The 27,342-nt window shown below is 48.3% G+C and overlaps 1 protein-coding gene across 11 annotated transcripts in view; it reads right to left on the bottom strand.

Moving 5' to 3' along the window:
- Window positions 1–107: 107 nt before the first annotated feature.
- The window catches only part of LRP8 (LDL receptor related protein 8), a 79,928-nt gene continuing 52,693 nt past the window's right edge, over window positions 108–27,342 (bottom strand). For 8 of the 11 annotated variants that reach the window (XM_072820290.1, XM_072820288.1, XM_072820286.1 and 5 more), the window contains 13 exons: window positions 27,190–27,309; window positions 26,978–27,103; window positions 23,428–23,602; window positions 21,630–21,857; window positions 18,465–18,583; window positions 18,073–18,212; window positions 16,523–16,664; window positions 15,210–15,362; window positions 14,147–14,371; window positions 12,149–12,217; window positions 8,281–8,453; window positions 7,044–7,220; window positions 108–4,720 (listed from right to left, as the gene is read on the bottom strand). In XM_072820290.1, coding sequence (XP_072676391.1) covers window positions 4,682–4,720; window positions 7,044–7,220; window positions 8,281–8,453; window positions 12,149–12,217; window positions 14,147–14,371; window positions 15,210–15,362; window positions 16,523–16,664; window positions 18,073–18,212; window positions 18,465–18,583; window positions 21,630–21,857; window positions 23,428–23,602; window positions 26,978–27,103; window positions 27,190–27,309 — 1,886 coding nt within the window. In that variant the 3' untranslated portion in view covers window positions 108–4,681. The remainder of the gene's footprint in view (window positions 4,721–7,043; window positions 7,221–8,280; window positions 8,454–12,148; window positions 12,218–14,146; window positions 14,372–15,209; window positions 15,363–16,522; window positions 16,665–18,072; window positions 18,213–18,464; window positions 18,584–21,629; window positions 21,858–23,427; window positions 23,603–26,977; window positions 27,104–27,189; window positions 27,310–27,342) is intronic. The other 3 variants (XM_072820292.1, XM_072820287.1, XM_072820291.1) reach the window with 1 other exon arrangement.

Consider the following 27,342-nt stretch of genomic DNA (forward strand, 5'->3'; position numbering starts at 1 on the left):
GATTGTTTAAGGCTAAAATAATTTATGTTGAATACTGGGTATACACAGTAGGGACTCAATCAGTGATGGTCCACCCCCTCCCCCCTTAAAACATCACAATGAAACACTTTCAGATTTTAAAAAATGAATTTAATCTCTCTCTAGAAACAGTGCACTGATTTTACAAATGTTCACATTTGGTTTTTCGTTCACCAAGATGATGTCAGTACAGCTAGTGAGATGCAGCACACCACCCTTTGCTTCTGGAACAGAAACCAGACTGCACAGGGCACTGAGTACAGAAGCTAATGAAACTCGGAATGACAAGACAAAAAGAGCAGAAACTGTTAGTGTGACCCAACATTCTAACATGCCTGTTACATCAAATATGGTCCTTTGAGGGTGGGGAGTGGGGAAGACAAACAAGGAAAATTCATTTGGGTACAATGTGATGGAGTCTGCAAACCAGTACTTCACCCCCAAATTAACAACAGCTGTATAGAACAAAATGCTATTTTAAAACACATGGTTTTGTACAGGTATGTTTTCTCTTGTAGTTTTTGTAAAAAAGTATCAAAACCTTCATGTCTTTAAATATATATATACATATACAGGTGGCTTCTTTAAAATTACTTTTTATAGCACAAAGTGTTTGCAAATGCAGAGGGTTTCTGCTGATTCTTGACTATGCACATGGTGCATAGCCAGAATGAACAGAGTTCCTGATTTCTTATATTAACTGAAAATTTGAAGCTGTAATTCCTCCACCTCTAAGTTCTCTGTATCCTGAAAATCCCCAATACCCTAAAAATACACTGTGAGAAGACTCCGATACTTTATCTTCATGCATTGATGGGAAATGAAGTTATTTACTCTGAATGTTTAATTGCTAACTCATTTATATTCTGTTAAATAACGAGCATGGCTGGAGTCAGGGAGAGGAGTGAGGCTCACATTCCTGTGCTCTCTCCTGACTCCCACCGGCACCTGACTAGACAGTGCTTGGGGTTCCCTGTGCAGATTACACATCTCCCAAATATCGTTTTCTCAATGTTGAGAAAATCTCAGAGACTCTTGACAACATGGAGTACTTCTGTGAAAATTCCATTACCCTTATATTCAAAAAAGGGTCAACTCAAACATACGAAACGCAGTCACTATTTCCCTTTGGCCACTGGAAAGCTTGAGGCTAAAGACTGCCATGTCTGCAAAGTGCTGGCGATGCATCCTGACGAACTTTCCATGATGCACGTGGTGCCTCGTACACAATAAATGACTAAGAAATGTTTGCATAATTGAATCAGAAATTAAACATAAGTGTTCTATAAAGTGCTTACATTGAACCTGTCTTTCCATCCAGCCTCATTTCTTGCTAAGTCCCCCATGAGCCTTTTGCTCATTACAATGAATTACATGCCGTTCCTGAAAGCCCCCATGCTGTTTCATGCATGTGTGTCTCCTCTGACACCTCTATTTAGTTTTTAAGACTTAGCATAAGGTCACTTCTACAATGCCTTCCTTGACCCCATTCCTCATCCCCTTATGTAGAAATGACCTCTCTCTCTCTCTCACTTGTGCCTTAATAATACTCTGAAAAGAATCTCTTCCTTTTTTGTTTCCACATGTCTTCCTCTATTGTTACTGTGAACTCCATAAGGACAGAAAACACTTGAGTGACCTGTACATATACAGTGCCTGCACTTAGTTGGTACCTACCAAATGGTTTCAGTGAATGAATATACTGCCATCATGGAGAAGATTAGAGGGATCACAGTACTTATTGCCATAAATTTAACTCTGATCTCATCTTGAGGGTAAAAGTTACCTCAACCTATTTTATAAGTAATCATGTTATCAAGAGTAAATAAATAAAATTTTAGTTTTCTGTTTCTGGAAGGCTATTTCTACCAGTGTCTTCATAATTCCACTGGAAAGATAGGCCATAAGATAGGTAGCAGGTTTCATACAATGTTCAGACAGTCCGAAGTAGTCACCTGAAGAAGGAAAAGGAGGAAAAGGTCTGGGACCAGTTTCTTTCAGACGGAGGGAAAAAAAAAAAGTCTGATAAATCTTCTACCCTCCTGGCATTATCTGTAGGTTTCCTTCCAGCTCTACAGTCCAAGGACTCTATGATCTGTTATTGGCTGTAGGTGCATGATAGCACAGGGGCAAAAGGCAACAGAAATGCAATAGTACCTCAAAATGAAGTTCAGAAGCCTCCAAGATTACAGAGGGAGGATGGACCTAACCACCTCAGATTTCATCTTATTGACTACCATCTGACATGTGGGTACTCTGCAATTTGTCTTCTGCAGGTTGCTTTCATAGCCACCTCTTCCAAACTGCAGTTGTAACATATTCAGGAAACGTGGATGTCTTTGAGAAAGTTGTGTTTCATCATCATTTTGAGATCTCAGGCTGAACCATCCTGACTCCATTCATTCTTTTTATTTATTTTTTTCTGTGAAGGCCAGGATCTGACTGAAAGTTTAGAAACTACACGTTAGTCACTGTTCTCATTTCCCCAGGAAATTCTATTTCTTTGGAGGTGGGTCATAGAAAAAGTTGTTTGTGTCATGTAAATCTCAAAATTTTTTTGTCATTTTTCTTCAGTCAAAAATAATTTTACTTTCCATTCTTGAAAGAATAGTAGCAAGTGATTAAGCTCCATAGGAGTTGGCCACCTGTTCTTAAAATCCTATTTGGTATTGGTCTCTAGGTCAGTTGCCTCTCAACGAATGTTTCGGGACGATCGACACATGCGTATCATGAGGAAAATTGCTTATTTATGCAAAGCATAGGGCCGAGGCTCCAGAACACGTTTTCTCAGAAGTTAGGAGACCATGAGTGATGTGGAGAAAGGTCCTAGGAGCAGGGTTACAGAACTCCCAAATGCCCGCCTGGAAATTTGAAGGGTATCAAGCTGGTGAGATATCCAAGCTTCATTGAGTTGGGGGGCCCCAAAGGCAGAGGGGTGTCAGAGTTTGTTCACATGTCTTGTCCCTGGCTGTCTGGCGGGCGTGAAGTGGCACAACAGCAGAGTTAGGAAAAGATCAGGTCTTGGATGAGATCCGCTGGGGACAGACTTCCTTCTGGGACTGTAGGATTACGTTTTCAATGGTAGACCCCACAGAGAGAAAAGAGCACTTCTCCCACCTCTCCCAAGGCCCAGGAAAAACAAAGAAAAGTGTCCATAATGAAAAAAAAAATCTATACATATACCCAGAGTTTTTCCTTTTATTTACAAAGTAGTAAACCAAATCCCTGTGTGAACACATGTACCCAGTATTCTATAGTGTTGTGTATACCATTTCCCCCTCGTAGGACATCAAGTTTGGCCACTTTTTCTGACCTAAGCCAAAAACCAGTCTCATCTATATGAACACACGATGGTAGCAAACCTATGTTGTTTCCCTCACTTACAGGAAATGGGAGAGAGTAAGGGAAAGGGAGAAACAGAGATGTAACAGAACCTACTCCACTGTCCTTATCCTCACCCACAGCATATCTCAGAGGTTCAGTGCCTGAGCCAGTCTCTACAGGAAACCTGAGCTGTTCTAGAAATGTCTGCGCTTAGCTCTCTATGAGTAAGGACGGCACCCTAGGAGGGCTTCAGAGAAGACAAAATGAATCCAACCCAAGCATCCTGAAGGAAACTGAAGTTACTTGAAATGCTGAACTTTAAAACAAGGAGCGGCCAAGGTTCAGGCATATTCTCACAGGAGATCATGAGAACTTCTGGCACTGGTTCAAGTCTGTGCCCTGGCTTCAGCCACAGAAGAGAAAGCCCAAGTGGGAGCCACAGCAGCCACGGGGGAACTGAAAGACTTTTTGTGACTGACGGGGGTCCTAGGAATTGCCAGAGGTGGGAAAGATCTGCCTCTTCCACTACATGTTTACACAAACCATGGCATCCGTTTTTTTTGAGCCAAATTGCCAAAGGCTTCTCTGAAAACTACAGATATCCCTCTGTGGACTGTTTTCCAATGCATTTATCCGTATGGATTTGAACAGCCACAGGTGCACCTCTTCTCTACAGACCTCTCTCTCTCTCTCATACATACACATATAAATGTAAATGCACACAGAGTCTGCATGGTGGGCCACTCATACCAAAAATAAATACTCTCATGTCTCTAAATTATTTATAGAACTAATCTTATTTTTGAAATATGTTAATAAATAATCTAAGTGGGAGGAGGGGGTTGAAGTGTTTTCTTCTTTTTTTCACTTATGTTGATGGATAGCCACAAAGCATAATCATTTTATATACCAAAAAAAAAAAAAATCAAATCCAAACTCCAAAACCTAAAAAAGCCCCCCCAAAACCAAATACCCTCTTGTAAATATACTTTTAAAATGATGAGTAAGCTACTGTACCACCCGCCCCATTTGGTTATGTACATCATGTTAGTCACTTCGCAGTAGCCATTCCATGAAATCCTCATGGGTAGTGCAACCAGTTAAAAAGTGTATAAAACATTATACATATAAAAACTCTCACATCCTTTGGATGTTTGCAGTTCATCATAACTTTGTGGTTACCGTTCCGCAACATAAATTAAAAAGAAATTACACACATACACGCTCACTCACTCACACAGACCCACGTACAGAAACCCCTTCACCCAGGCATACACCATCCAGAGAGTGTAGTGCATGGGACTGAATTCCATGAGGCACGAAGGGAGTGGTCCCATCCTCAGGGCAGTCCATCATCTTCAAGGCTTAATGCCACTCGCTGGGGAGACAGAGCAAAGAGATCACCATTAGACCCACAGGAACTGAGTACCCACAAGGTAGCAAACATTCCATTACTTTACAGGCATTAGCTCACATCATCTTCATACTACCCCAAGAGACAGGTTTGTCTTACTTATTTTACAGATGAGGACACGGAGACTCAATAAGCTTTTTTTTTTTTTTTTTTTTTTTTTTTTTTGACTCAATGAGCTTTAACAGCATTTGTCCTGGATCACATAGCAAGTGGGTGAACTTAAATTTGAACCCAGGTCTGTGTGAATGCAGAGCTGTAGCTTTCTTCATCACTCCCTTCTGCCTTGATGTAAAGCAGTGCTTAGAGATCTCAACTTTCTGAGTCCTTTTCCTTATAGGATTTTAGGTTTGTTCAACATCAGTGGGTCAGCTCTGGCAAATGTTTCACCCAGGCCATTAGCTGCTTGCCTCTAGCTTGTGAATCACAATTAGGAAGGCAATCTGCCCCATTTTTCCTAGCTGATTATACAGGAACAGAAGGCAATACAGGTCAATTAAATTTAATTTGTCTTTCCCTCAACCCTACTTTCTAGTTATTAGATGCTAGACTTCCTCTGACTGTTAGTGGACGGAGCCCATTAACCCCTGAGCTGGTCTATTCCATTGGGACAGTGGATTTGACTTCTTTCTTACACCCACATGAAATCTGTTTAAGTATTCTGAAGTTCCCTGACCCTCGTAGACTCAGTGAGTTCTATACAGACAACCTGTGAAATCTGCAGACAGTGTCTGTGTTCCCTTCCTTTCCTTCTGAGTATTTTCTCCTCCAGTCTACACATCTGGCTTTCCCTAGCTGGGTATGATGTAACCCTGTATCCCACTCTTCCATTTCCTGGATACATTCCTTTGGGCAGACCCCAGTGTATCAATATCTTTCTTGTAGCTAAGTGAATTTGGGCTCACCACTTCACCTCTCTGAGCCTTGGCTTTACCATCTGTCAGATGGGAGTAGTAACAGGTCCTACCACATAGAGTTGTTGAGAAACCAAATGAGATGATCTCTATAGAGTACTTAATACAGTAACACACATGGGGGCCAGAGTATTCTAGATCAACCTGATAGCATAATAAAAAAGAATCAGACTAACATTTCCCATCTGTGGAATTGTGCCTACAGGCAATAAAAAGTGACCCTACTGCCTTTCAAGTCATCTTTGGGTTACTGGTGGTTTTGCATGAATGCCACAGCCTTGCTCTACTAGCATAGGCACTTGAGACTCTCTTCTTCCAGTCCAGTTACCCTCCCGCTCTCTCCAAGACAGATCTCTAGGCCAAAGGCAGGTCTCGGAAGTGATGCTGGCACTACCTGACAACAGGTTGCTGAGGACACCAGTTCTTGGAGCTCCCAGGCTATTCACCCCATGATGTAAGTGGAAAGAGCACAGACTTTTGTGTACAAACACACTAGAGTTTTTATCCTGCTTCTGCCACTTCTTAGCTGTGACCCCAGGCAAATCATTCAAAGTCTCCAGTCTCAGTTTCCTCATCTGCAAAATGGGGCTAATCACATCAACTTTATAAAGCTGCTGTGAAGACCACACGAGGAAATGTATGTAAAACACCAAGTAGTGTCTGACACACAGGAGGTTCTCAGTAAATGTTGATTTCCTCCCTCTCCTGCTCTATTTTCCTGCAGCTGGCAGGAGCTGATTCCTCGGGCCTCAGATACATCAGAAATCGCTCCTCCAGAGTGGTAGTTTGCTCCCTGGGACACAATGCCACTTCACACGTACAGAGTGCTTTATAACTCACAAAGCTCTCGCACGTGTGCTGTCTCACCAGAACACTATGAATTTAGGAGGCAGATAGAATGGGGGTTAACATTCCCATTTTACAAATAGAAGTGAGCAGAGAGAAGTGACTAAGACCACAGCTACGGAGCAGTGAAAAAACCGGGAGCCACCTCCTCAGGCTAAGCTCAGCGCTTCTTCCACTGTGCCCCCACCTAGTCTAACACTTGGTCAAGCACCTGTTTGCGTGATCGGCCGAGGCTGAAGTCTCAAGGCCATCTGCCAGCCCTCCTCACTCGCTTGACGTCATTTCCCATGTCTCCCCTTCATGAATAACGTGCTTCAGCACCAATGCAGTCTACTCTGCCCCATACGCGATCATTTCTTCCATGCGCCATTTGCTCAGTCTACAACGAACTCATCTTTCCTCTTTGCCCCAACACCCAGCTTACAGTTTGCAGCCTTCCAGGACCAGAAAGCCTTCTAGGATTGGCTGCACTTGCCTAGGCTCAAGCCCTCACTCGCCAGCCCCTCAGACTCAAAGTGGCACTGCCCTACCTTGCACTTGACGACAGGCAGCTCGGAAAGAGGGTTCTTCGGGAGTTGGTGCGGCTGTGACCTTGGGTCCCCCGGCAAGACAAAAAGCTCCTTGAGGGCAGGGGCTGGGTCTTCCAGTTCTCTGGTCTCCCCAAGACAGGGCTCTGCCCACAGTGGGTGATCAAAGCTGCTGATTGCCTGACAGGGGGATGGACTGGATGACCTATGAGGTCACACTCAGCCCCCTGACTCTGCTACACCACCATGACATCTGCTCCAGACACTTTGCGGTCCTTGCTCCCCCAAGAAGCCAAGTCCTACTGTACCCCTCAACCTTTGCACAGGCTTCTTTCTGGAATATGCCCTTTTCCTCCTTCTCTTGCTGAAAAACTATTAACCTTTCAAGGATTACAGTTCATTTGTCACCACCTCTGTGAGGCATTCTCTGCCTGATTTCCCAGACAGAATTAACAAAACTCCCTCCCTTGTAGATGCTCCCATAGCATTTGTTCGGCAAATATGTACTGGGAGCCAGCAATGCTGTGCGAGGCACTAGGGAGACAGATTAATTGAACAATCCTGCCCTCAAGGAGCTGACGGTCTCGTGGGGAGACCAATGAGCAAAAAGACAAGTGGACTACATTGTGGCAGGAGCTGTGATGGAGACAGGCTGTGGAAGAACAAAGGAACCAGGGAAAGCTTCCCGGAAGAGAGACTCCTGAGCTCCACCAGGGCACTACGCACACAGCTATACATAGTAAGTGACTCCCTCTCACCCCCACCAGCTTCTTGGAAGCAAGTACACTCCTTCCTTCCTTGTGAACATGCATATCTGGTGCTGTGCTTGGCTTGCTGCCAGCACACAGGGTTTGCTGAAACCTAAATATTTGAATTATGTGGCCACAGTTTGCATGGCCACAGTGATTCTTCCAGGCCAAAGATTCTGAAAACTTACTCAGCAGAAAGAAAGACCTTTGGCTTCCTTAGCCTAGGAAGAGCCCCTAGCTACAAGGTGGTCCTAACACACTTTTACCCCAACCACCGGCCCCAGCATCCCTGTGTCCCGAGGGCCTAGAATAGTGCCTGGCACATGGTAGGTTCTTAATAAATGTTGGAAGGCAGGAAGGGAGGAAGGGAGGAAGAGAGGGAGAAAGAAAAGGAGGGAACAAAAGAGGAAGGAAGAGAGGGAGGGAGGGAGGGAGGGACAGAGGGAGGAGGAAGGCAAACTTCCAGCAAGGGGTACTTAAGGGGTACTTACTGCAGGATAGACATGGCCAATCTGCGCAGTCCTCCCTATGTGGAGCTCATCTTCATCCTCTTCTTCCGTTGTTTTCCTGTACACTGGGTTGTCAAAATTCATGCTTTTGGTGTTCTTCCGCTTCCAGTTTCTCCAAATCAGGTAGCCGCTCATGCACAGCAGGGCTATTACCGCTAGCAAAAGGGACACACACACTGAGCTTCCAGGAGGCTCCAGCCCATTGCTCAAATGTTGGTGCATTTCTTGCCACCTCTCTAACTTCCCTTGTTCTTCAGGCTGTTCTCCCCGTTATTCTTCTGCTGCTTGGAAGCCCTTCTCCTATCTCTTCCTCTATCACCTACTCATCTTTGAGGATCCAGCTCAAATGTGAAGTCTCCTCAACTTCTCCAGCAACAAAGAGTCAGCTGCCCCTCCTGAGTGTCCCCAGTGCATGGTACTGCACTGCATATACGGGTACCCCGGCCTGGACCGAGCTCTTTGTGGGCAGGGACTGTGTCTTCCTCATCTCTCTGCCTAGCTCAGCAACATGTACTGAGGGAATGAGTGAATTTCTTCACCACACCTTTGTCCTAATGCAGCTGCTTCCTTGGAATGGAGGGTAGATGGGGGTGTGGGGGCGTTTCTTTCCAAAGCTAGGGCTCTGCAAAAAGAGGAGCATCTCTAGAAGGAGACACAGGCTCTGAGTTGGAATAGACAAATGTATTAATGAGCAAAGGAGGAAGTTCTCAAACACAGCTGGGCAAAGATGGGGCAAAGCAGCTTCATGAGATAATAGGCAATCATCATGAGCATTCAAGTGGAGGCTGGTGACAGCTATCCAGGCTGCTAGAGAGGGAGTTTTTACTTTGGTAAGATTGTAATGGTCGATACCCTTTAAAGATAGGAATAAGGCAAGGATACCTGTTAGCACTGCTGCAATTTATTGTTTCAGAGATCTAGCTCTGCAGTAAGATTAGAAAAAGAACTGAAGAGGACACATAGGGGAAAGCAAGAAACCAAAGTGTTATTATCAGTTTTGTATGTTTAGAAAAATCTTGGAAAAGCAGATAAAAAACTTAGAAATCACTTTAGTTCATCAAAAATTAACATAAAAAGTCAATAGCTTTCTTACTAATCGCAATAACCAATTAGAAAATGGAATGGAATAAGAACACATTTGTAGTAGCGCAACAAAAACTACAAAATATCTGGAATAACCTAATAAGAAATACACAAGTCCTATATGATCTATACAATTTTACAGAAGGACATAAAAGAAGGCTCAAATAAGTTGCGAGATGTGTCTTGTTACTGGATGCAAAGCTTCTATATTGTAAAAACATGAATTCTCTCCATATCAACTTATATATCCAAAACGTAAGATTTCATCATGATTTTTATAGAATTAAGAGGATTCTAAAGTTCAGCTAGAAGAGAAGTTGAAAAAAAAATAGCTAAGTTGTTCTCCCAGTATTCTATTAAAAAATAGTGTGAAGTTCTTCTAGCAAATAGGAACAGATAGATAATTGGTGATGAATGAACAGCCCAGAAGCAGATCAAAGTGTGGGTAGGCATGGAGTTTATAATAAAGATGATTCACATCAGAGGGATGGATGATTTAATAATGGTCTTGGAAAAACAAGACAAACAGGTCTGTAGGAAAAAAAATAGTTAAATCTCTACCTCACAGCATACTCTAAAATAAATTCCAAATGGATTACTGTCTAAATATAAAATAATATGGGGCACCGGACCGGCTCAACTGGTTGAGTGTCTGCCTTCAGCTCAGGTCATGGTCTTGGGATCCTGGGATTGAGCCCCACACTGGGCTCTCTGCTCAGCAGGGAGCCTGCCTCTCCCTCTCCTTCTGCATCACCCCCCAGCTGGCTTTCTCTGTCTCTCTCTCAAATAAATAAATAAAATATTTAAATTAAATAAATAAATAAAGTTTAATAGAAAAATATGCAGGGATATATTTTAATAATTTACAGTGAGGCAGACCTTCCTAAGTAAAACACAAAACCCAGAGATTCTAACACAAAAAAATGAACATATCTGACACTTGTAATTTTTAAATTCATGCATAGCAAAAGATACCACATACATATTTAAAAATCAAGTGGGAGTATGGGAGAGAATATCTGTAATGTATATTACAAAGTTTTAATGTTTGTTATGCACAAGTATTTCTACAAATAAGAATAAGATCAAAAGCCAATAGAAAAACAAGACAAGACGGTGAATAAGCAATTCATTAAGGATGAAATATAAATGGCCATTAAGCTTGTGAAAAGATACTCTACCTCGTAAGGAAATGCCAGGAAAAGAATACTATTCTTTCACCCCTCAGATGAGCAGAAATTAAAAATATTAATTATATCAGAGTGGGTTATATCAGGGAAACTGCACATACCAGCCATTCTGTAGAGGAGAGGATGGCAGGAAAGAGCTTGACTTATCTTTCACTAAACAATGTTCAAAGTATTTCCCACTCTCTCTACTCAAAATCAGATCAGCCCAGAATGGTCTAGCCATCATCTTGACTGTCAAAGCCTTTCACGGCCAATTCAAAGGGCACCTTCTGTACAAGTACCATTCCCTCTCTTCTGCAGGGCATCACGCTTCTATTGCAGCACATGGTAATACGCATTAACACCTCTCTCGGATCACTTACTATGACCAAGTCTGATTAAAGACTGAAAGCTCTTAAAGTCTTTCATCTTTTTCTTCCCTGGATCCCTGGCATTTGGCACAGTTTGCATAGCGCAAAACTTCTGAAAACATTCCTTCACTTGCTCACCACCATACTGGGGATTTCTGGGATAAATGGGCAAAGTCCTCATCCTTGAGAGGCTCATGGGCAAGGAAGGGAGATTAACCTATGAATGGGCGCCATTCGAAGACTCCACCAAGAGATGAGATGAGACTGGTGCAAGAGACGGGACATTCAGAGTACTATGTAGACAGTGGGGTGGGAGAGAGTAAATCAGCCTCCAGGGTTTTCTGTGGGGTTTAAGCAAATTTTATATTTTGGCCACAGTGAACTTCTCGTTATACACACACACACACACACACACACACCGTGGTATTTCCCATTCCTGGCCTTTGCTTCCTGCTGTTTTCACTGCTTGGGTTGCTCTGGATTCTTCTTCACTTGGCTGCCTCAGTGTGAGTAATTTCCTATCATTTCTACTAGTAAACCTTCCCTGCCCTCTTCCTCTCTCTTCTGATGCCAAGTTATGTACTTCCTCAGCACTTCCTCTGGACCACATATGGCTTGACTTTAGATTTCCCATGTCGTGATCAGATTGTCTGTTACACGTATCTCTCCGGCAAGACTCAACGTTCGGAGGACAGGAACCGTGTCTCATTCATTTTTAATCACCTTCTCTCCACTTATCACAGAATCTGGTACATCACAGCACCTTGATAAATGTTTGTTGAAAACCAAACAGAACGAAAGCAAGGCAGCAGGATTTGCTAAAGGGATGGCAAGCAGCTCTCCTAATTAACTCGACAAATATTCTATTTGTCCTACCAGACACTGCCAGGAGCTGGGGAGAGTAGCGAGCAAGAGAGGCACCAGGCCTGTGCCCGTGGAGCCTATAGTTTGCCATCAGGTGGGTGGCATGCAGAGTGTGAAGGCCAGGGAATAGGGATGCCCTGGGACGGCTGCCTGGGGCCAGGTCCCAAAGGGTCTTACATGCCAAGCTAAGAAACCAAAATGCAGTACTGGGGAATGGGCAGGAAGGCTGCCAGGGCAAAAAAATCTCTGAGCTAGTTTCCTCGATGGGACAGGTCAGGGTGCTCATTGTCCTGTCCTAGTGCTTCTCCCCAGGGCTTGAGTGCACTTTCTCTCTTCTCCCCAGTGACTTGGGGCCACACTCACCCATGGGCACAATGATCCCAATGACAGCAGCAGTAACTGTTGAGCCCATCTTGCCACCTTCGTTCCCATCTGCAAAACACAAATGTGCAGAATGATGCTCCATCACGGTGAGCCCAAGTCCTTGCTGGCCTCAAGCTGAAAAAACTCCCCAACTGCTTCTTGTCCCCATTCCAGAGAGATGATCCTGGCTCATGCCTAACAATTCAGTCTTCCCAGATCCTATCAAAACTGCCCTGAGGTGAGCAGGACAGATGTCATCTTCATTTCACACATAGGGAAGCAGAGTCTTCCTGGGTTCTGGGGACTCACAGAGAAGCAGCAGAGCTAAGACCCAAAGCTGGGATTTGTGCCCCATGTCCCTCACCCTTCTCATGGGACCACAGTGCTAGGAAGCTGCGGGATGTGCTTGGCCAAGTGAACACTGTGGTCTCCATGCTGCTGACAGATCGAGGCAAATGCCTTTTCCAGCCAGGAGCTAGTGCCTGTCTCTATTGTTTGGATAGTCCATCTGTCCACCTGGATTCTCAGCTTATTTTCAACAAATAATTAAAATGGGATGCAATATAATGTAGTGGAATCAACAGCACAGGCTCCTGGGGTCAGACACCCTAGGTTCAAATCCCTACTCTCCACCTCACTACTTGCATGGGCAAGTTACCCACCTCCTGGGGACACTGCAAAGGTCAAGTGAGACAATTCACATAGAATGCTTACTTAGCCCAGTGCCTGGCACAGCCTTGCCTGGCTCAAAGGGGGTTGTTTCAAGGCCTAAGTAAAGTATACAAAAGCACATTCTACACTGGAAAGTGCTCAGCAAATGTACCATATTTTCAAAGTGTGTTGCACCATCCTTCCCAGTCTTACAACCATCTTTACGATAACATCTGTATAGCACTTTTTAGTTTAAAAAGCTGTTTTCCTGGATGCTCACGACAGCCCCCTGAGGCATGAAGAGGAACTGCCAGTGACATTCACTCCAGGAGGGCAGGTGATTGCTGTGGCAATGGCCCGGATACCGTCCTCACGGCATACCTGTTTCTCTGCATTACTCTCGGGCAACCTAAGTGGTAGGGGGAGCAAAGGGGGACACTGTGGCAGGGCCGCACCCCATTGCTCACGAGCACGCACTGGACAGCGAGAGTCAGGCCCAGAGCAGCAGGGAACCAGCGGGGAGACTCCATGCTCGGAGGCTCTGCCCCAGATGAGAGGACCCAGAGCTCATCCACGTGCCACCTGCCTCTCCAGACTTCGAGGCAAGTGCTCAGCTCTGGAAAGCCAGCTTCTGCAGGCAAGATAGGCCCGATGAGAAAAGTGCTGCCAAGCTGCTTGGTTTCTGGGCCACATGTGGGAAAAAATTTAAAAGGTGGTTTATCTTCTTAGGGGAAGTCCCCTTGGCAGGTGACTCAATTAAAAAGGTATCTGCTGGCTAATGAGACAGAACATTCCTAGCAGTGACAATTACTGCTCCTGATGATTTAATAAGTGCTGAGCTTAATTATTTTCATGCCGGGGTTTGGAAAGCGGGCCTAGCAGACCACAGTGATGGATATTACTATCTGGGAACCTGCAGAGGGGGCTAAGAACCGACACCAGAGCTTCTGAGGTCCACAGATTAGAGGGACACCCTGCGACACACCCATCAGCACTGCGTGAACCCCGGCACAGGCCCAGCAGCTGTGTATGTGAGCACTTCTGTTTACACTCCTCCTCAGTCTCTCCAGGCAATCTTGTGAAGCAGGTGGGAGAAGGGTAATTACCATTCCCTCTTGTAGGTGAAGAAACTGAGGCTCAGAGATGGGAAGTAGCTTCCCACAAGACCCTCTACAGGTTAGGGGCACCCGAGACTCCTGAATTATAGAAGGGCACCTCTACCTGCTTCTTCAGGGATTCTGCTCTGGTATGATCTCTTCTTCCACAAATCCACCCACCCCAGCCCCATCCTGGCTTCCCAAAGGCCCCCTCCCATGCCTTGGAAGAATGTGGAACTCAGTTCCTTACAGTGCTGGGAGTGGTTGCTGGTCCCAGGGCTTGGGGTAGATGGCTTGATGCTGGGAGTCCTGGGGACACTAACTGAGCTCGGGACCACAGCTGCCAGGCTTGGCGTCTCTGTGCTGTGGTTCTGGTAGGTGAGGCTGTGGACGGTGGTCCCAGGGGCTCTCGTGGTGTCGGCTAGTGTCCTCGCTGTGGTAGGAGCTAACGTCGTGGTTGAGGTAGATTGAGGTGCTGGAGAGGAAATGCCACAGAGGTCACTCGGACAGAGTATTCTATCGCTTTATGCCTAACTTATTGCCTCTACGAATTATACTTATAAACTCCTCCTCATGGCTCAGCTCAAATGCCACTTTTGGGAAGGCTTCCCTAAACCTCCTGAATAGGCTCCGACTTTTCCTTTAGCTGAATCCCAAGCACTTTGTGTTTATACTACACAGTGACTTGATTAAGACAAGTCATTAAAACAAGGCTATAGAATCAGGTGTGGGCAAGACCACTGTAAAGACCGGGAGAAGGGGAAATCAGATAAATCTAGAAGGATTTTACATGCCTATTGTTACACACTGCTAGATTTAAATTCTCACTCCACTTTAAGCGACTGAACCTGGAAATCACAACAATCTCAAACAAAAGGTCTTGACTTTTGATCAAGACTAGACAATGAATATAAACTTATACGGTTGAAGTATGAACTATTAGTCCCAATCATATCACAAAAAGGCTTCTGTGTACTGTGTTAAAGTGTACTTGAGGAATAGGTAAGCTCGAGGTCACCTGCACAGAAACAATAACCAAAGCCATAGGGATCAAGGGTTCTTAATTTTAGGTCTTCAAGGGCTCCAGAAACACCCTGAAACTGAATTTAAAATGTTGTATGTATACATGTGTTTCTCTTGGAAGTGAGAAGAGAAAGCCTGGGAAGGGCTGGAGACACCAGCATTCCAGGAAGGTAAAGAAGGCAATAAGCATCCAGAACAGACAGATAAAAACCGGGAGCCTATGTCACCCCAGAAGCCAAGAGAGTAGATTTTAGCAGGAAGGGGGCCAGACCCCTGGTAGGTCTGCATACCTCGGTAGCACCTCTTCATGTCTGGGCCCAGCCACATCGTGTCAGGACAGGCACACGTGTACTTGGGAGACAGGCTGGAGATCTGAGGAGCAGGAAGGCACAGGTACTCACAGCCTCCATTGGGCTGGGCACTTAGCTCACAGGCATCTGCAGCTAATGGCAGAGAGAGAGAGAGAGAGTTGGAGCAAAGATGAGACACCAAGTTGTCCTTCTCCCAAGGAGGGAGGCTCTTCTCACTCTGCTGGCTCAGACGGCTTCCTCCACCACTGTTACTGGTACCTGATGTTTTACCTCTCCCCACCACTTTCTTTCTTTCTTTCTTTTTAATATTTTATTTATTTATTCATGAAAGACACACAGAGAGAGAGAGAGAGAGAGAGAGGCAGAGACACAGGCAGAGGGAGAAGCAGGCTCCATGCAGGGAGCCCAATGCGGGACTCAATCCCCAGTCTCTAGGATCAGGCCCTGGGCTGAAGGCAGGCGCTAAACCGCTGAGCCACCCAGGGATTCCCCCCACCCCCCACCACTTTCATTCAATCTGACGGCAGCTCTGAGAGGCGGCTGTATGCCCCAGAATCTCAGACAAAACACCCCTAGGCTCAAAAACCACAGATTGATCAGAGTTATAACTCCGTAAATTTTACAGATGGAATTTACCCTGAGGTCTGCTGGGCTCCAAAGTCTATGTTTCCCCCTATGCCACATGCCACATCTCTTTCTTATTTAAATTTCTATATCTAGAATCAGGCACCAAGCTCATCTCCTTGCTCCCCTGTGCTTTCCCACCGGCACCCTGGCCACAGCTGAGTGACAGGTAGACTCAGCACTAGATCCTGGCGCACCCCAGTAGCAGGATTCCCAGCTTCTGGTCCCAACCCACGAGCTGGACTGCTACAAGGCCCCGGGGTACATTTGCTGATACTGCTGCAAAATGAGCACACATAATAAATGAGAGGCGACGTGCTCCCTCGGGGCAGAAGGAGCTCTTGGGATCAGACAGACCTGAGCCTGGGTTTTAGCTCTGTCTGTTTACCTCCCTGAGCCAACTTTTCTTTACTTTCTCAAGGAGAAAACTAATAACCGCTCTTTGTAGGCACAAAGAGGAGTCTATATGGCTTCTATCTCCAGCCTTATTTCACCAAGAGCTGAAGGAAATGAGATAAAACGTGTGACAGCAAAGCACTGTACCAACGAGAGGGGGCTGCAGCTAGATCCCTCGGGTGCTGGGACATCGCGTCACACCAACGTGTGCATAGCCTGACTAGTGCAGGGAGAGGACGTGGGCAGGGGACCTGGGGCCACGGAAGGCTCACCTTTGGGCTGCTTCAGCTCATGGAAGATGACAATGTCATGTGGGTTATTGAGGTTCTCAGCTAAGACGGAGATTTCCAGGCCGTTGAGCCGATTTGCACTGAAAATAGCCTCATTCTCCAGGTCTGTCCAGAACACCTTGTCCTGTGGGGTACAGAGGCAGAGGATGGGAGGCCTAGAGCCCACACCCATGACCTCAATCTGAGGGCTCAGCCCCAAACCATAGTCAGAGGAACTGCCCCAACATCTCCCCTGATCTCCCCTCATCCACAGATTCACAGGAAGGGGGGCTCTCAGCCTCGAATCTGTGGCACAGACCCCGGTTTCCTTCTGTCACAGATGGTTATCTGTGGATTCTGTGCTTTGGCCTGAAGCCTGCTCATTAACCCTGAGCTAAGCCTGCTTCCCCGAGTCCAGCAGAAACCCAGGGTTGGATCTCGCCAGTTGTTACCATTACTAGGCCTGGGACCGAGACTGGAAGGGAGGTATGAACCACAGAGGACTATTCTCTGTTGGGTCCCCCTACAGCCTCTGGGTATACACATGTCTGCATCTAGTCCATACAGGCCCACAGGTACATCCGTGGGCAAACTCACAACTACAGGTTTAATCATGCAGCTTCGTGCACAGGTCTGGACACACACCCATGTGTTCATACACACACAGAAAAGCATACTTGTACTGAAATGACACTTAACCAAGTACTGGTATACATATTTACATATTCACAAGCACCAGCACATATAGAAATGCACACTTTATGTATACACATGCACACATACTTTACACGTACATGCCACGTATATGCACAAGCACACACACGTGTCTGAACACACCTGTCTGTCGAAGCAGGGGCTGCACTTGGAGGTGGGGCTTTGCCCACAATTTCAGAGCAGTGCTGAGTGTGTCACTCCAAGCTAATATTGCCAATGCCCACCACAGACCACTGTCCCCTTGCTTTCCCTCCCCTTGGGGGCAGAGTGAGTACAGGGGAAGAGATAGATATGTTAGACCTTGGTTGGTTCTGGCTTCCTCCTTCCCCAAAGAGAAAGGTTGTCAGGGTCAGAACACAGGCACGGGAGGGTCTGGCCTCTCCTCCCTCTGAGGAGCTCTGTGAGGACCGGACCGAGCTGATGTCCAATTCACTTCTACGACCTCATGCTCCAGCCACGGTTAGTGGGAGTATGCGGAACTGAATAGCGTCTCTCAGGCTACTTTCAACAGGAGATTCTAAGGAAATATATGTTCCTTCTTCCCTCCCTCCCTTTATTGGATTCCTCCTGTACAGGGGGTACAGTGCCAGGTGCTAAAGGTACAGAGAGGAACACACGCAGTCCAGCAACTTACCTGTGAGAAGTGCTCTGAAAGGGGTCTTGGGAAGGAAGCACAAGACAACAGGCTGCAAAGCCTCAGTTTGCAGACATACAAGTCACCTGGCTTCCCTGTCCCTTTGTCTCCATTTGGACAAATCTCAGAGAGCCACCCTCTTTGAATGAGCCTTTCCTAGGCTTTGGCTTCCTGATTGGGTAGTGTCCCCCCTCCTGGGGCTCACCTCAAACACAGCTATCCCAAAAGGGTGGCTCAGGAAGTCAGGGGAGGAAATTAGCATCTTCCTGTTGCCTCCACTGAGGTCGATGCTGGAGAGCTGGTGAAGCTTGGAGTCTACCCAGTACAAGCGCTGGTTCAGCAAATCTTAGGGAGGAACACAGGAACAGGGCATCAGGTCTTGAGTTCAGGACCTCAACCAGGATCTCTGCTCCCCTGTGTCCACTTCCCTACCCACATATCCAGGCCAGGCCTCACAAAGAGGCCAGCCTGGGCAACCATCCACAAATACAGGCACCGGCACTGTAAGGGGATCTAAAACAGGAGCCATGGAGCTCCAGATGATAGTCAGGACCAGGTCGCAGGACAGGCCCCCAACCTAGGGAAGGCAGGGCTCACCCAGGGTGATTCCATTGGGCCATTCAATGTTGTCTGATACCAGTGTTTGCCGGTCCACACCGTTGAGCCCAGACTTCTCGATCTTGGCTTGATACCCCCAGTCAGACCAATACATGAACCTAATAAAAGAAGAACTCAATTGGGCTTTTTGTCCGCACCCAGGGTGTGGGTGGTCTGGGTCACAGGGCTCAATGACCCATTGAATGTTGAAGATTATACTCAGTGGGGACTGGGAGGGCCTCTGAAATCCATTGGAACCATCAAATCTAAGAGTTAGCAGGTGCGTTAACTTCCCCTCATCTGAAAGCCTGGGGAAGCCGGGACCCCGAGAGTCCCCCCAGCCTCAGCTGAACAGCCTCTGAGCCCCTCTCTCCCACTCTGGCAGCTTTAATCAGAGCCCTAGAGGCCAGAGCAGGAAAGGCCCCCATCAACCCTCTTTTACTCTCCTGGTCTACAAAGGAGAAAGTGGCCAGCTTACCCAGGGTCATGCAGCGAGAACTCAGCCCAGGGTTTCTCTCTCGTCTTTCTTAAATATTTATTGAGTACCTACTATGTGCCAGGCACTGAGCTAAAAGGTTTCACCTCATGTACTGAGAATGTAGCATCCCTGGTCCGTTAATCCCATTCCCTATAGAGCAGGCAAATGAACTCTCAGAAACCGAAATAAGTTGTCACTCTCTAGTGTTTAAACTTCATGGTGGCTTCTCCTATTGCCCTTAAAATAAAATTACAAATCCTTCCCATGGCTGACAAAGCTCTGCCTGCCCAGGCCTCTGGCAGCCCCTTTGGGGCTGCCACCACTCTACCCTTCCAAACCCCACGCGTGCCCCAGGGGGCTCCAGGGCACCAAGCCTTTGTCAGACAGAGCTTTGTCTTCACAGAGCCTCAGGTCACCACCCATCCCGGGGCAACCTCCCAGTGTGAACGTCTCTGCAGTACAGGATCCTACTCTGTAAGTAAGTGTGCCTGTTACTGGCCCTTGCCTTCCTAGCACTCATACAATCAGTTATTTATATGTGCTTTTGGAGAGTTTGGTGTATTTTACCGTCTATTTTCCCCACTAGTCTAAGCTCCACCAGGGGCAGGCTCATCTGTCTTGTTCCCCATTGTATACCTGGCAGGTAGCTCATGTGAGACACAGAAAGAGATGCTGATTTAATATTAATTGGACAATGTATGTTCTCATTCGAGCCTTATAACAGCCCCAGGACAGTGTAATTATTAGCCCCATTTTATAGATGAGTAAATTGTGGCTCAAGGAGTTGACTTCCCTCAGATCTCACTGTTACTACGTAGTGAAGCAGCCAGCCTTCAAATTTAAATACAAAGTCAAGCTGAGGGGGATGCCTGGGTGGCTCAGCGGTTGGGCGCCTGCCTTCGGCCCAGGGCAAGATCCTGGGATCCAGGATTAAGTCCTGCATTAAGGAGAAGCAGGCTCTCTCCTTCTGCCTGTGTCTCTGCCTCTCTGTCTCTCTCATGAATAAATAAATCTTTAAAATAAGAAAAAAAAAACCCAAAGTCAAGCCGAATGGTGGGCTTAACTCTCCCCAAAACTGCCTCTGCTGAAACCTAGTGTCAAGCCAAGGCTGACTTGGAGCTGGGGAGCTGAGTAGTTATGCTGGCTACCCTCTGTTAGCCACTTTGGAGCCACTCTCGACCCATTCTGCTCTGCACACCAAAACACTGACCCACATGTGAGCCACATCAACGGGCTTGGCTCCCTGGCCTTCTGGCTTCCAGCTGCATTCAACAAAATGTTTGAGCAGAAGGGAGAGGCTAAGGTCAGGATGTTTGTTCCAGGCTCCTCTCTACAAAGCTGCCTCTGGCTGGCTGCTACTCTGAAGGTGACCACCTTTCCTTCCTGACCCGGGTATGCCTACACTGTTAGGGACAGAGCATTAGACCTCACCCACTCCTCTGTAACTAGTCCCTTCGTCAGACCCTCCTCAAATGACCTTTTTTTTTTTAAGATTTTATTTATTTATTCATAGAGACAGAGAGAGAGAGAGGCAGAGGGAGAAGCAGGCATCATACAGAGATGCCTGACGTGGGACTCGATCCAGGGTCCCCAAGGATCACGCCCTGGACTGCAGGCAGCGCTAAACCACTGCGCCACCGGGGCTGCCCTCCTCAAATGATCTTAACTTGGGTGTGCGGTGGGTTTCCCGCTGGGACTAGGACTTCAGATGGGCTAGGTATAACCATGTGTGGGGGGACACAGGGAGCAGGGCGGAAGTGGGGGTTAAGTGAGCCGACTCAGCACCATTGGGGGCCTGGCCCTGGGCTGGGTACACCTAGGCATGATCATTAAAGCACAGCTGTCACAGTCACCACCCAAGGCCTCACACATTCAGGGGCCACCCTGCCCCCAGCAGCCCTCACTGGAAGAAGAGGGGTTTCCTATCCCTATTTCACAACTAAAGAAACAATAACAGGAAGAAGCTGGTGATCCTGACACACTTAATATGACTTCCTGGGACATCCCTGCTGAGGAAGGGAGGGAGGAGGCCTGCTCTGTTCAGAGTCCCTACCCCCAAAATGGAGGTGTGGCCAGAGCAGGGCAGCCTGGATGGTGAGAGGCCCAGAGACTGTGGGCACAGGGGTGGGGAGCCTGCAGCACAGCAGACCTAGTGATCTTGGTCCTCAGGTATTACTGGTGTCCTGCAGGGCAGGGGGTAACATGCTTGATGGGACTCCAGAGGCCAATGGAGACCGTCAAAGTTAGGCAGATTTGGGAATATAAGGGAAAAAAATAATCCTAAACATTCTCTATGGGCAGAACTGCATTGAAACGAAACGGCCCCTATAGGAAGTAATGAGCTCCGTGTCTCTGGGAGTGTGGGAGCAGCCACCAGATGCCCACCTGCAGCAGACGGCGGCCCGAGGAAAGGTTTCCTGCCCCAGGTGCTTCTACTAGGAATCTCTAGAGCCCGACTCTGCTCTGAGATGCACTGATCCTATGACATGATGAATGAGCAGCAGAGTCCAGGAGAACCCTGGTGACTATACCCAAAGAAGGGTTAACAATCTGGGGGGGCCCACATGGTCTGTCTTGGGCTGCCTCAGTGGCCCGGGACCTTCCGAAGTCCTCAGATAGCTCTGATGACAGACACCTGGGGCCTGAGTGCCTACAGTGAGAATCTGAAGTTTGGGTCAGACACTCACCCTCTCAGGGGGTCGACCGCGATGGCCCGGGGCTCACTGAGGTCACGGCTGAAGAGAGTGCATCGGCGAGCGCCATCCATCGTGGCCACGGAGATGGTCTTGTTGCCGGAGTCCGTCCAGTAGATGTGCTTATGGACCCAGTCCACCGCCAGGCCCTCTGGAGAGTGCAGCTGCTCATCCACGAGGACCTCCTGCTCTGCTGGATCGCTGGCCTTGTCCATGTAGGCGCTAAGAGCAACCAAAGCTGGCCATGGGTCCATCTGGAGCTGCCTGGGAACCCTTTCCCCCTCTCTCTCCTCTCTAGGATATGGCCGTGGATTCTGGAGGAACTTGGCTAGTTTCTATCCCACACATTCCCTGGGCCACCCGGGGTTGGCCTGAATCAGCCACGGCCTCTAGCCTGGAGGAGCCCATTTTAGTGGGGACAGGAATTACTAGCCAGGTAATCAGAGCACAATGTGGTTACAGAAAGCATCAGATACTACAGCAGCCGAGAAGGGGAAACCCCATTATCCTGGAAGGCTGGAGAAGGCTCCGTAGTGAGTCCTGAAAGACTGGTCATGAGGAGCACAAGGGACAGAAAGCAGAAGGGACAGCACATGCAAGTGCCCAGAGGTATATATTCTGGAATCCTGAGGTACTGGGCAGGGGCAAGTGCAGGCAGGGGCCGCACCCTGGCAGGCTCTGCAGGACGTGCTAAGCAGCCAGATTTTATTCTGGAGGGAGTAACCGGACAGGTAAGAGGACATGGTCGGACAGGCATGTGGGATCATGGACCCTGATACGCTAGAGGGGAGGGGATGAAGACAGGGAGATGGGCCAGGCGCCATGACAGCATCCGGGTGAGAGATGAAGGGAGTCTGTGCCAGCAAGAACGGAAGAAGGGGCTGAGCTGCTTCTAGCTGCTGAGCACTAGCTGCTTCTACGAGTGAGTGTAAACTGAGTATGTCTGTGCGTTCAGGGTGTGCTATGCGTCTAGTTGTCAGTGAGTACCACCCTATAGATCTGCCTCCATCCCTCCATCCCTCCCTCCCTCCCTCCCTCCCTCCATCCCTCCTTCCATCCCATTGTTCTTTCAACAGTCTACCCTGTGCTTGGTCATTGGCAGTCCTGCCAGGTGGATCTCAGGACACAGAAAGGACATAACATCAAAACAGGTGCCTGGACATGCAGGGAGGCAGGCTTGTGGCATTTGAGAAAAACCTACGAGAGGACCTCCTCATGTGTGTGAGGGGCCTGTGGAGAGCCAAAGTCCACCAACTATGGCATCAGACAAAGTAAGGGCTGGACTGGAGGTAGTGCCATCCAGAAAGAGTTCCCAGACACCCCAGATTGGGTAAGAGGCCCCCTCTGTCCTTTACCCTCAGGATTAGCATAATGAACATCACTCTGTCAGGAGTGCAATCCTCCAGGCAGGACCACATCCAAGTCATCTTGGACTGGGTCATCCTGAGTCATCCCCAGGATCCCATACACAGGTATGTGAGCTGCTCTAGAAGTCCTTTCTGGCCGGTGGAACATTTCCTGTCCTGCACTGCCCACTGGGTCACCAGGGGCCAGTCAGAGCCCAGGTGTCAGAGCCCAAGCTGCTCTCCCAACAGGGCTCTCAGCCGAGGCCAGCCCAGGGGCAGGAGGAGTTCTGGCAGTTCCATCCACTGTGATCCCGCGTCCTTTCCCAAGTCCCCGTCTGTCCTGGGGGACCCTGGAGGCAGAGAGGGGACAGAGGCCACCCTTCCTCTTCTCCTCTCAGGCCCCTCCCCTGCCCAGGCCTGGCTGCAGGATACCTGCCCCTGCTCACCTATAGATCTTGCGGTAGGAGAGGTCACACCAGTAGATGCGATTGGTGGCAACTTCAACATCCAGCGCCACAACGTTCTTGAGCATGGGGATGAGGCGCGAGTAGTCTCGCTTCACCAGGTCTATCCTCCGCACTTCATGCCGGTTGGTGAAGATCAGGGAGGGGCTTTTGCCAGCTGCCATGCAGGATGGTTGAGAGAAAGGGTCAGTGCAAAAGGCGGGGCTCTACCCCTGGCTAGCTTGGGTGAGGATGCCTCGTTTCCCTATAATATAGGAGTGATAATTCCTAACTCACAGCTTAAAGGAGCAGATGAAAAATGGGTATAAAAAGTAAGGTACAAAGTACCACGCATAACAGAAGGATTTTTATTCTTTTTATTAGACACAAACACCCCCCACATCCTTTATGACTCCCCGTTTCCTCTTTAGGCTTACACTGAAGGCCTTCTGTGGTGTGACCCCGAGCTCCTGGTCTGGCCTCGTCACTCACCCCTAACACACCTTGACTCCAGCCACCAGACCACCTATTATGACCCAGCCGCAGCAGAGCTTGGCTGCCTCACGCCTCTGCTCAAGGAGTCCCCTCGCCCTAGAATGCAATGCTCCCTAACGCCCCTGCTTAGGGTCCCACTGCGACAGTTCAAGAAGGAGAAACAGGAGCATTAAGTGTTTTAGAAAGGGCCTGAGGCTACAGTGTAAGGACAAACATCAGAACTAGGGTGATTTAAAAGAGGAGACTCAGTCTCAGACTCTTCTCCCTGAAGCCGGAGTCTGTAGTCTATGCGGAATGTGTCTGGGGAAACGGCAAGGGATGAAGCTGCAGAGGCTGGCAGGGGCCAGATCGGGAAGGGTCCTGTGAGCTGGGTGTAGAGTTTGCCCTTGACTCTGAAACAGCAGCAGGGACGGGACAGTGGAGACAATACACAGCTGCCCACGCACACACAAAACCCACTTTTAGGAAGATCACTAGTGACCCTGACATTCCTGGCTACTCAATACAAGGGTCACTATCCCAGAGGCTGATGAGAGACTAGCACTTAACTCCGGCTGCCACTCCCACAGCCCGTTTTTAGATTACCGGGCCACTCTCAAGTACCGACACCTGTACCTGGTGCTGCCTGGGCCTTCTCCCTCTGTGTTGCACCTGGTCCCTGTCACTATGCATCTGTGCCAGGCTAATGAGTTCCCTGGGGGCCAGGAAGGACCAGCGCAGAGCCCTGTGGGCCTGGGCCTGTGACCTGTGTGTTGTGATGAGGAGGACGTGGTACCAGCAGAGAGTCCAGAAAAACAGAGCTCTGGGTACAGAAGGGGAAAGAAGGAAAGCCGACCTCAAAGACCTGCCATTCTTGTCACCCCCAAACGAGAGCAGTGGCACCAACCTTCAGAAGGCAGGAGCTGGTTTACGGGGTATCTTGGGGAGACCTCCACTGAGAGCCGTCTGTGACAGGAACCCAGCATGTGGATGACTGGGGTTTTTGTGTGACTGCACTTTGGAAGCTCATCTGCAGGGGCTTGGATTACATGGCAGGTGTGTGCTGTCTCCACTGCATGTATATAATCCGTGTTGTGGGTTACATGCATCCCACACAGGGAGGGCTGGGAGGGGAGAACAAGCCTCATGTGACACACGATGTGCTCATGTCCATGTCGCCTCTTGTGCAGTTGGGGCAGCACGGTTTTGAGTTTGCAGAGTGCGCGTCCATTACCGTGGCTGCTGTCCTGGTATAGTCTGCACACCGGGCATTGTATTCGGACATCTGAACTCCAGACTCATATGTCCAACTGCCTCCTCACGACTTCCACTCGGGTGGTGGTCTAGACAGCTTTCTCAGACTTACCATGCCCAAATCAACCTACTATTCCCCCAAACCTGCTCCTCTCACCATCTTTCCAGCTCCATAAATAGCAATCCTGTTTTCCCAAAAACCTTGCAGTAATCTTTGGCTCTTTTTTTTTCTCTCTCTCTCACATCCTTGCATTCAATGGATATGTGAATCCTGTGGCTTCAAAAGAAGTCCTGACGTTCAAAGTTATGTCGAGTCTGTCTGCTTCTCACGATTTGCACTGCGACACCCTGGTCCAAGCCACCCTCACTCCTTCTGGGTTATAGCAAAAACTTCTTACATGGTTTCCTGCTTCCTACCCTGACCCCTCAGAGTCTCCTCCCAGCACAGCAGCCAGAAGGAGCCTATGGAAATGTAAGGCACACCATGTCCCTCCTCCACTCAAAACCTTCCAAGGCTCCCCACTGACTGGGAGTGAAATGGAGAGTCAGCGCTTAGGATAGTCCAGAAGGCCTCTGTGATGTGCCCGAAGTCACCTCTCTGACTTCATCTCCTATGCTCCTCGCTCTAGCTAGGCCATTATCTGAACTCACCACACATGCTCCTGCCTCAGGGCCTTTGCACTTTCTGCTCCTTTGGCCTGAAATGTGGTTCCTGCAGATAAACGCATGGCTCCTTCCTTTACCTCCTTCATGTCTTGACTCAAACATTACCTTCTCAGGAAGGTGAGGCTTCCCTGACCACTCTAAAACTGTAGCCCTGTCTGCCCTCCTGCAATGCCCTCTCCCCTTCCCCACTTTCTACTCCTCCTAAGCCATTATCACCATCTGCCAGGCTCTGTTTTTTTGTGTTTTTGTTTTTGTTTTTTTAAGATTTTATTATTTAGGGACTCCTGGGTGGCTCAGCAGTTAAACGTCTGCCTTCAACTCGGGGCGTGATCCTGGGGTCCCAGGATGGAGTCCCACATCAGGCTCCTTGCATGAAGCCTGCTTCTTCCTCTGCCTATATCTCTGCCTCTCTGTGTCTCCCATGAATAAAATAAAATCTTTTAAAAAATAAATACAAATAAAAAAACTTTAAAAAGACTTTATTATTTATTTGAGATAGTAAGAGAGAGCATGAGAGTATGAGCTGGGGGGCAGAGGGAGAAGCAGACATCCCCCTGAGCGGGGAGCCTGACATGGGGCTCAATCCCAGGACCCTGGGATCATGACCTGAGTCGAAGGCAGACGCTTCACTGACTGAGCCACCGGGGTACCCTGTATTTTATTTATCAAATTTCTTGTCTGTCCTCCAGCAGGATATGAGTCGCACAAGGGCACACGGGGACCTGTGTCTGCTTTGCTTACTGCTAAATCCCCAGCGCCTAGGACAGTGTCAGGTGTTCAGCATAAAGAATGGAATAGAGTGTATTCAGGTGGCTGAACTGGTCAATGTGCAGGTCTGCGCATGTCATGCTCTCTATGGGGATGACCTGTTCCATGTGCTGTCTGCATGGTCCAGTTTTTGTCCGTACAATGTGTGCGGTGCAGGTGCACCCTCTATGCTATCCTGACTGGCTCTATGTAGGGTCCATGCAGGTGTCAGTGTGTGATGTGTTGTGTGCATGATGTACACTTACAGTCCAAGCATGTGTGCAACCTGCCTTGTGTGTGTATGCATGTGCATGCACAGGTGTGCCCATCTGCTCCTCACAGACGTGGCGACATGTTGCTTTCTGTACCCCTTCGGAGCTGCCCCGTTCCCCCCACCTCGGGGCGCCCATACCAACAGCCTTGCAGTTCTTGGTCAGCGTATCCATCTCATAGCCAGGGTGGCACTCGCACTTAAAGTAGCCCTTGTAGTTGACACAGATCTGGCTGCAGGCATCGGGGTCCTCACACTCGTCAATGTCTGTGAGGAGGAGCACAGGTCAGAACTGGCAGGGGGCTCGGCCTCTGCTTGGGGGTGGGCAGGGGCAGGAGAGGGGAGGGTCTCACCGCCACAGGTCTTCTGGTCCAAGAGCTGGTAGCCTGCTGGACACGTGCACTCAAAGCCGATCTTGAGGTCCGTACATATGTGGGAACAGCCCCCATTGTTGTGCAGACACTCATTCAGTCCTGGGGAGGGACACAGGCTCCTGAGGGTCCCAG

This window comes from Canis lupus, chromosome 3 (assembly GCF_048164855.1).
Source record: "Canis lupus baileyi chromosome 3, mCanLup2.hap1, whole genome shotgun sequence".
Lineage (NCBI taxonomy): Eukaryota > Metazoa > Chordata > Mammalia > Carnivora > Canidae > Canis > Canis lupus.